The sequence below is a fragment of the Actinia tenebrosa genome, unplaced genomic scaffold (assembly GCF_029948245.1).
Source record: "Actinia tenebrosa isolate PJP-AT-01 unplaced genomic scaffold, QUT_ActTen_1.0 PGA_scaffold0__85_contigs__length_37466705, whole genome shotgun sequence".
NCBI classification, from domain to species: Eukaryota; Metazoa; Cnidaria; class Anthozoa; order Actiniaria; family Actiniidae; genus Actinia; species Actinia tenebrosa.
The window spans coordinates 437,158-447,147 of NW_028292569.1; the positions used below are offsets into that span (position 1 = coordinate 437,158).

General features: G+C 39.1%; 1 protein-coding gene across 1 annotated transcript; it reads left to right on the forward strand.

Moving 5' to 3' along the window:
• Positions 1 to 1,473: 1,473 nt before the first annotated feature.
• LOC116305174 (zinc metalloproteinase nas-4) lies at positions 1,474 to 9,915 on the forward strand. Its single transcript, XM_031715031.2, has 9 exons — positions 1,474 to 1,689; positions 3,950 to 4,108; positions 4,414 to 4,537; positions 5,348 to 5,526; positions 6,159 to 6,386; positions 6,881 to 7,053; positions 7,289 to 7,444; positions 8,584 to 8,716; positions 9,718 to 9,915. The coding sequence occupies exons 1-9, from the start codon at positions 1,566 to 1,568 to the stop codon at positions 9,720 to 9,722; spliced, it is 1,281 nt and encodes a 426-aa protein (XP_031570891.1). The 5' UTR covers positions 1,474 to 1,565; the 3' UTR covers positions 9,723 to 9,915.
• The last annotated feature ends 75 nt before the right edge of the window (positions 9,916 to 9,990 follow it).

A 9,990-nucleotide genomic window follows, 5' to 3' on the forward strand; every position in this document is an offset into this window, starting at 1 on the left:
AAACGAGGACATTATATCTATATACTTCTGCTGTTTGATTTGTCACTATCTTAAGCTCCTTATTTTGGAGCCATTGTCAACGACAATTGGACATATTTAAACTGACGTACAGCATGTTTGAAAAAATCGACATGTTCTGCAGCACTGTCGTTGAGTTTACACAAGTTATCGACAAAAACGACTCGTAATTATCGCTAAAATAAGGAAAGACAACTTAAAATGCAAAACTAGTTTTTAGTGTCGATTCTGTTAACAGTGGATTATGGTCTTAATGATAATGTAATGATAGCCTTAGACTTAGGAAAAACCTTTTACTCATATGACATGGTTAGTTTTTAGGAACTGGGTGAAGACGGTCAACGAGATAAGATATCACGATTAGGAGGGTAGGGGACGTAGAACAATCTTGTAACGACAGGATGGGTGTGGCTGTGTACCCCCCTCTCACTACCTATCTTTTAGCTTCATTTTGCTTACCAGTTTCTCTATAAATTTGAGAGATTAAATATTATTGTATACTCTATTAGTGGTTTTCTTTCCCCTTCTTTTGAAAAAACGGCCAAAATGTTTTTTCATCTGTCGTTAGCTTTATCTTAACTAACCCCTCAGGGGGTCTCCAAAATCGCCCCACCCTCAATTTCCCTCGCAAATATATTTTTAACGAACTCAATTCATTCCTGTGAAGTAACTGAATGTTGTCAGCTGATAATCTCAAGTGCGCTTGAAGGAGTTTTTTTTAAAGTTGAGAGCTAGCCATAATAACAACATATACGCGACCACATCAGCAGAACTGTAATATCAACATCGTGCCTAAATAAATATCATTATTATTTTTATTATTATATTCAACAGATTTGAGCCATTTCGAAATAAACTGACTGATGATAAACGTTTCGCTTACTTTCGAAAACAGTTTACAAGGCCTACTCAGCGATATCATTTATCATGTGGACCTCGGTGGTTAGGTTGGTTGCCAAGCAACATAACCTAAGACATGGATGGACAAAAATGTTAAAGAATGGTTTTCGGAGTTAATTTTGCTCAAGATTTGTAGAGGTTCATAATCATCTTAAAGTCGTTAGTATTTAAGTGATGAGTTTTCTTAAGCTGGGATAAAGTGGTCTCTAGCTAGTGACATCTTTTATTTCAGGTTTTTTTTCACTGTACAGTTAATCTCTGTTTATATAGCTTATTTCTGTTATTTTAAGGCATAGCAAAGCGATGTTAATCCGTTAATAGCCCATTTAGTAGTCTTTGTACACATAGTGAAATCTACTCACATTCGTTCTGTCTTTTGTCTTCAATCTAGTCAAGTCTGTCACGTCCGTCCCTAGTGATTTTTCACCCTGATTTGGATTGGTTTATTCAACATGCCTCAGAGTGGGAAGGCTGTTTCCTCTTTAGTAAAGTGACACAGCTGTTCCGACGTTGGATTCTTCAGTCAACACTTGAATGTACTTAAATAAAGCCCGTTTCATTTCGTAAAACACTTAAAAGTAGCTAAGGCAGGGGAGATCGTTGGTCGTTTTTGGACCTGTTAGCCCTCGAAGTACGACTGAGATAAAATGGCTTTTCACCAGTACCTCATGCTCATGCTTTCGTCAACTGTCTTTTTCCTCCTCGTTCGCGAAGGAACGACTATGCCAAAAGGTCCGCCTCCTTGGGCAAAAGCGAAAGCTTTCGGCCATGGTACGTATGTGTGAACAATTTTCTTTTGTACTTTGCCGAAATTTAATCTAGTTTGAAAAACATTATTGCTTTTGTTTGAATTATATGATCGGAAAAGATATAAAAATATCATATCCAAAGCTGTTATTGGTTTAAATATTAAGAGAAAAATCTCACTTGAAATTGTTTTCGACTATTTTTCTGGAGTCGTTTCGGTCTGGGGATGAATTGTGTAACTTAGTCATGAACTTCAATCGTCCATCTGCTTTAAAACTCTTTTTAAAAAGGTGTTCTAAGGTGTTTCAATGATCAATTAATAGTCCATTTACAGCAATATCACATATAGGAGTGTAACGTTAATTTGATTTGACTCCTTTACATCTATCGAAAGAGGATTGTCTTTTGCGAAGTTTGAATACAGCAAAATGAATCAAATGTTGTTCAGTGTAATGATAATAAAATGAATCTCTTTGAATGAGCGAAAAACGAGTAACCAAAACGACATCTTTTTAGTAATGTTTAACGCCGTTATAGCAAGTACTCTTTTGCATAAATATGTTTTTGAAATAGTTACTTTGGCTGTGAAGAAGAAGTTCGATGTTCTGGAAGGAAGAGTGAGAGAGAGAGGAAGGAAGGAAGGAAGGAAGGGAAAAAGGAAGAAAGGAATAGAGAGAGAGAGAGAGAGGAGAGAGAGAGAGAGAGAGAGAGAGAGAGAGAGAGAGAGAAAGAGAGAGAGAGAACGAGAAGGAGAAAAGATACACAAACATAGGAACATAGCAGTAAGAAAAGAGCTGTAAGATTCAAGAAATTTGAATAAACAAAACTCGAACTTTATCAACTACGATTCTTGTCGTAAGAACTGAAAATTTTTTCTCATTTTTCTAACCATCTAACTAACCATCGTTAATGAAATCATAGCTAGTTTCGATCTTGAATGTCAGACGACCACAAAAACTCCCCCACGATATCATACTGGAGTATAAACTCAACTTATCTTTAATTCCGTTTTAATTTGCAAAGTCCATCATTAAGGCTGGCAGAGAGAGCATTTAATGACTGGTAAATGCGAGAGTTTTTCTAATTTCCTGCACGCAGTCAATTTCGTGTCATGGCGACAAGTGCTTCATTTTGTTCGCTTTGTCAATACGTTTTGGTTAAACAAACTGAAGATGCCAGGAATGGGATAACGTTTCCTATGTTTGACATACTAATAAAAAATCTTATCTATTAGAGCATCTTATGACAAAATTTGTCGCGAAATTTTTTTTAGATATGCTTTGATTTGTTGTGTAATATTTGAAAATTAGTGAGAAGGAGAAGAAAATGAAGAAAACGAGCAAGAAAATTTTATTTTTTCAAAAATTCTTCGCGAAAATATTTATACTGAGATGGGCCTTGAGTTGATTTGTCTGATTTAGAGATATTTGAAAATGAAGGAGTAGGAGAAGGAGAAGGAGAAGGAGAAGAAGAGGAAGAAGAAGAAGAAGGAGAAGAAGAAGAGGAAGAAGATGAAGAAGAAGAAGAAAGAGAAAGAGAAAGAGAAAGAGAAAGAGAAAGAGAAAGAGAAAGAGAAAGAGAAAGAGAAAGAGAAAGAGAAAGATGAAACTAGAAATATGATAAATTGTAATGGCTGCTACAAGCTGATTTTATCAGCAGCATAATTCAATATACAAACTTCTTTTCAATTTAATTTTAGACAAGCTGCTGCATTCAAAACAAACGTTTTTATATATTGACAAAGATATCTTAAAGACTATCTAGCGAGATAAGACTAGATAAACGAATTGAGAAAAAAAATCTTGTTGGCGCGACACGGAAACCGAGATTTTATCACTCAGCAATTTTCAGCCTCATAATCTAAACAACGGAAAAAAACTTCAAACTATATGAGGGCTAACGAGAAAACGTCCGTAAAGTCTTATCAATGGATCAAAAAATGCAACAAATTTTATCTTTAACAATGTGGTATGGAACTGTATATAACATATGGCCAAGAATAACGCAGAATTTCACGTGAAAATTCGAAAATTTTAAAACATTGAGCAGATGCATCAACCGTTAAAGGTCCTGAATTGGGTCATGAGTGACAATTTTCCAACCTTAATTCAGACAAAAATTTAGCTCATAAATTATCGAGAAATCTTATAACCCTTTCAGACCACGTTCATTCCCTAGAGTTTTATTTCTTTGTTTAGTGGTTGCGCATGAGAAGACACATGATCATGGATACGACTCAAGCAAAAATTTCTATTCTTTTGATTTTTTCACTATCGGTTTTTAGATAATTTGGACGGGGATATTCTATTGAATCAAGAACTACTGCAGCGTCTACAGAGCAAAACCGACCCAGAAGCAAAATACGAAACTAGAAACATCCTCAAGGACAGCAAGTACAAATGGCCTGGCGGAGTCGTTCCTTTTATCATCGATTCGAGTTTTGGTGAGTTGGGTTTTCTTTGCTTTTTAGGTAGAGATTGGGGAGGAGTCAGGTGGAATACCGCTGTTCACTATTTTGATTGGCTGATGTTTTTTTCGCACAATGTGATTGGTCTGAGCTTTTCACAGTCATACCAAAACTTCTCTTATGCAGGCTAATTACTTAGAGAACCTCAATGCATGCTGGGAATAATTGTAAATGAAAACCGCTGCTTACAATCCCACGCAGACGAAACTTTCGTATGATTGAATACCGCTTTTTACGACTCATGCGTTACTAACCTTACAACATGGTATATCTTCTGTTAGACGATTACCCTCACGAACGCACGATGATCAACAGCGCCATTGGTGAAGTCCATAAAGTTTCCTGCGTTCGTTTTGTCCAGCGGACTTCAGAGGCACACTATATAACATTCGTCAGAGGTTCAGGGTAAGTCTTGTGTTTGAACAGATGCTTGGCTTTGTGTTTGTTGAAGATATCGAAGCAGGCAAATCTGTCGAGTGCGGATGAGATAAAAGGAATAAATCCATTTTAAGAGATAACTAGCTAAAAACTAGTGTGAGCTGTGTCGGTGTTTCTAATGAAACAGTAATGATGAAAAGGTAAATTATACACCGTGAAAAGATGAGAAAACTTACTGACGTTTCGGACGCTAGTCCTTCGTCGGAGTAAAAGAGACGAAGGACTAGCGTCCGAAACGTCAGTAAGTTTTTTCATCTTTTCACGGTGTATAATTTTCCTTTTCATCATTACTAAATCTATTTTAGTAACGTCAGTGGTTGTCAAGGCAACCACCCTTAATGGATAGTAAATGGAAGCCCCCCCTCCCCTCGCCTGATTACAGTGCTTCAAAACCTCCCGTAAATGACAACCTATAAGCGAGCAGCCTGAATAAGCTGCTAAACATTTAATAAGCTAAATTTCCACATTGTAGAGTACAAACACTATAAGTGTGTAACATAAATACCACTAAATACTGCTAAATAATGCTAATCCTATTGTTTAATTAGCACTATTTACTACTAAATAGTGCACACTTTTAGTGTTTGTACTCTAGTGGGCTATACTTAATACCTAAAAGTTACCGATAGTACTGACCTCTGTTAAGCGACCACCTATGAACGTCCTACCTCAATTTAGCGACCATTTGCCAAATCCCCTAAGGTGACCGCTTAACAGAAGTTCCAGTGTAAAGTCAGACTTTCGCATTTCGTTTATCGCTAATCTAATGTTTTGCAGTTGTTCATCTTATGTTGGTTATTTGAAAATGGCTGCACAGCCCGTGTCGATTGGAACAGGGTGTGCTTTCACTGGCACGATAGTACACGAACTACTACATGTACTAGGCTTCTTTCACACTTCTTCACGAAAGGACAGAGATTCGTACGTAGTTGTCTACCCAGATAACGTGCAGTCAGGTACAATGAATCGTATTGAATGCAGGCAGTGCAATTAGTAGTCTCCTACGCAGCCGCTATTATTGTCGTCACGCAACGCTCACTCCCCTGAGCTACTTAGGGAAGTAAGCGTTGCGTGACGAAACTAATTGCGGCTGCGTAGATTACGCAATTAGATCCTGAATATTAAACAGGAGTGATGGCACATTAAGGGAGATAAGCCATGGTAACGGTGAACTAGGGTACCGTTCGTTTTCCTGGGCGTGTGGGGTGGGGGGCTGGTGGAATTTTTTGAAATGTATGACCTTACAACCTGATTTACTTACGTGGCCCCCTTTTAAACCGGGATAATTTTCAAAATCAATCCCCCCCCTCCCCCATAACCGTAAAAAATGACAAATAAAGGGTGTGCCAAATATAAAGATGACACACATAGGGGAAAGGCGTATAAGCAAAAGGGGAGGCGCATAGTCGTCTGGGTTTTTTCTTATCAAACTAAAAAATACTATTAATCGAATAATAAATAAATATTAATTAATTAATTAATAAAAATATTTTATACTTCTTTCCTAACTTATAAATGAAATTTTATCATTTAAAAAATACTAATTATGAAAATAGATCCAAAACATATTCTCATTTCGGATTTTAAGGATATGAACATAATTTTTGGAAGTACAACTCGGATCAAATACAGAATTTCGGCGCCCCGTACGAATTGGTCTCTCTTATGCAGCCCCCGAGGAACGCCTGGTCAAAGAATTCTCGAAACACTATCGAATCAAGAAAGGGACCTTCAGTTGTCCTTGGTAACCCAGACAGGATGACTGAGATTGATATTGGACAGTTGAATACTTTGTACGAATGCACCAACTACAAAGGTGAGTGCAGCACTTCACAACCGGGGGCACAGGAAGCCCGATAAGTTTTATTTGCGGAAGTTTTTTATTTTCCACCTAATGTATTCCATCCCACGAGAATAAAAGGACAAAAGGCGTGGCCGCCACGGCATGTTGGTAGACATGACGAAAGACACCAAGACCACATTTTTTGTCAAAATCAACCAAAATGGCGGCTATGAAGTCACATGTACCACATGTGTTTCACGTCATTTCCTGTCTTGTCCTAAAGAATGTTCATCAGCTGAGTAAAACGTTTTCAATAGAATTCTTTCTGTTTGACAGCACATTGGGATCAGTGTTTTATACTACCAATTGAAGCAGATGATGACATTCAAATGCTTTTTCAAAGGATTGCCACGTCAATTAAAGCTACTTTTCCAAATCCTAAACGAATCGACTACACGATAACACAACCGTGGTAAGATAAAAACCAGAGCACAGTTAACGTACAGATATAATTTGTTATGTTCTAGTATGCTATCAATGGCTAGGAATGCAAGATGGTCGCATCACCGACTCCCAGCTCACCGCGTCGTCGCACACTCCTTACGATGACCCTCACCAAGCCAGACTTCACCTCAGCAGCACTGGTAAAGGCAACGGGGCGTGGTGCGCGGGATCCAACTCAGTGGGCCAGTGGATCAAGGTAGGGGCGATAACAGGTGTCAAAGACGTGATGTGCAAATGAGAGTATTATGAGTGTGGGTTGCGCAAAGTGGAGTGGTTCAAGAGTAAGAGCGAGGAATTGCAATATTTCAAATACACAAAAAAATTACTCGATTCGGATTGGACAAAAGTAGTACCATTAAATCGTTAATTGTACTCTGTAGTTTCGAAGAAACTGCTCAATTTTACTACGCCCTATTCGTATTTTTCCGCAGATTGATTTAGGGTCGTACAAGTACCTCAAAGGCATCGCTACTCAAGGGAAAGTGGACCCTTTCAGCGGTTCCTCATGGGTAACGCATTACAACTTTCACTTCAGTTATGACGACTCCTACTGGTACGACTACGCTACTTGGTATAGTACTGGACTGGTAAGCAAAACATCTTTACGCCAATGTACAGCTATTCCAAAAAAGGTTGAATACTGAATACTGCATACTGAATAGTGCATTCCAAGACCAAAGGGCATTGTAGTCCAGAACTGGACCCACTTTTATCTGCGCTTGCGCGGTAAAAATATGAGAAGAAGATCTGGACCGAAAGTCAACTTTTTTAGAATCAGAGTTCAGAGGATCATTGCGCGCGCAAAACATTAAACACAATGATGAAGAGTAGGTCCAGTTCTGGGCTAAGGGCATTGTGGCCATGACCCACAATGCCGTTCGGTCTTGGAATGCACTATTTAGTATGCAGTATTCAACTTTTTTTGAAATAGCTGTATACAAACAAGGCGCAAGTTGTTATGCGGTAATGTAGGCGTTGCCATTCACATGGACCAAAAGTACCTTCGAGTGTCAAACAATAGAACGAATCTATTGTGTTACTGCTTCGTTCTATTGTTTTATAATCTAATAGTTCCTTTTGGTCCACTTGAACGAGTGTTAACCGTTCCGAGTTTGATGGGAAAACTGGGTCGAGTTGGCATTACAGTGCATTGTGGGACTGTTTTAGTTTGAAGTGAAAGAAAAGTGATAGAAAACCTTGATCGTCGTGCTAATTTTCAAATTCATTTTGTTTCTTGATGCATGAAATATCAACCGATTCATAAAGCGTCCTTCATAAAGCCCCATAATGCAGCGCATTTTTATAACTCGGACAGGCGAATTCTTGGAGTGCAACCACGTGCCCAAAAAAAACCCATGAGATAAAATTTAAAATGTAATGGCCACCATCTTGGTTGGTCTAACAAGAGAAGCTTAATTAATGAGGAATGCTTTGTATAGCCAACCAAGATGGCGGCTATGAGGTAACATGCCTCCCAAGAATAGAAGAACAGTTGCTTGCTAGTTCTCTCCTGTGCGTCAGTCGAGGGTTTCTACGGGCCTAACTCCATCCAATGCTCAGAATGGTATTAAACTAGAGCGCATGCAGTAAAACCATGTTTTCACTCTAACCAAAACATTCATTACGCAAAGACAAATACACATGAGGGTTGAGTGATAGCAACTATTAGGAACGATATCAGAAACGCTATTACAAATGCTAAAACGATTTTTTCCCCTTTTTTCAGACTGGGAACTTTGACGATTTCTCAGTCCAGTACAACTCCCTTCCTGTTGTAATATCTGCGCGCTACATAAAGATATTGCCAAGCAAATGGAACAGGAACATGTGCATGAGGATAGAGTTATATGGGTGTGACGGTAAGTAACGGCAAACAATGGGGACATTTCGTACGACTATTAACGTGGTACGGACGTACTGTGTCGTGTAAGGGCATTCTGATTGGATGAGCAGTTGTGGCGTAATCGATACGAATATGGCATCTGAATATGCGTAAACCTAGCTATTTTCATTCAGTTGCACATACTCGAATTGTACTATTACATGTGGGACTGGAAACGAACTCGTTTCGCCAGGAGTTGTGGGATTGGTTTACCCATTTATGAGATCATTAATTTCATCCATACCCAGACACAACATCTGGGCTGATCAAAGTCAGGGCATGACTAGCTCACAAATTGAACCCTGAAACAACCTCTGGGCTGATCCAAGTCAGGGCATGGCTAGCTCACAAATTGAACCCTGAAACAACCTCTGGGCTGATCCAAGTCAGGGCATGGCTAGCTCACAAATTGAACCCTGAAACAACCTCTGCGCTGATCCAAGTCAGGGCATGGCTAGCTCACAGATTGAACTCTGAAACAACCTCTGCGCTGATCAAAGTCAGGGCAAGGCTAACTCACGGGTCGAACCCTGAAACAACCTCTGCTGATCAAAGTCAGGGCATGGCTAGCTCACAGATTGAACCCTGAAACAACCTCTGGGCTGATCGAAGTCAGGGCATGGCTAATTGCTTGGTTTTTCAGAGGAAGAAAACCCAGAGTACCAGGAACAAAACCCTCGAATCAAAGGAGAGACCTAGCGAACTCTGCTCCTCTGAGTTAGCACTCGTTCAGATCGACCGAAAGAACCTCTTGGATCATAAAACAATAGAACGAGTCAGTAATACAATAGATTCGTTCTATTGTTCGTCACGCGAAGGTCCTTTCGGCCGAAGTGAACGAGTGCTAACAGCTCACATGTGATTGCTAGTGCAATAATCGAACTTGAGACCCCAGAGGTAAACGCAAGTGCGCTACTTAAATTATCTAATGGTCAATTAATTACCTCTTTTTGTTTTCTTTCTTGCTTTCTTTTACAGTGTAATGAAGTTCAATGCTCAGTAGATGGAATATTTTGTGTACAAACGGTTCAGAACACCAAGGCCATTGTACATATTAGCGTCATCATTACCGTTAAAGTACAAAACCTAACACTGCTAATCGTGCATCGGGTTAAATTCTTCATTTATTTGTTTGCTCTTTGCGTTATGAATCTATTAAAGTTTAAGTGGATTGGAGACTTTTGGAGAGTGCGTTCGTAAGGACTGTCTGGTGGGTGTACTTGGGAATCGTATATCCATTCACGCTAAACT

What these genes read in the sequence shown, in the direction of transcription:
- LOC116305174 (XM_031715031.2), top strand. Translation starts at nt 1,566, where the DNA reads ATGGCTTTTCACCAGTACCTCATGCTCATGCTTTCGTCAACTGTCTTT. An exon ending in CAGTGGGCCAGTGGATCAAG is followed by an intron (nt 7,054 to 7,288) that starts GTAGGGGCGATA and finishes ATTTTTCCGCAG; the next exon opens with ATTGATTTAGGGTCGTACAA. An exon ending in CTTGGTATAGTACTGGACTG is followed by an intron (nt 7,445 to 8,583) that starts GTAAGCAAAACA and finishes CCCTTTTTTCAG; the next exon opens with ACTGGGAACTTTGACGATTT.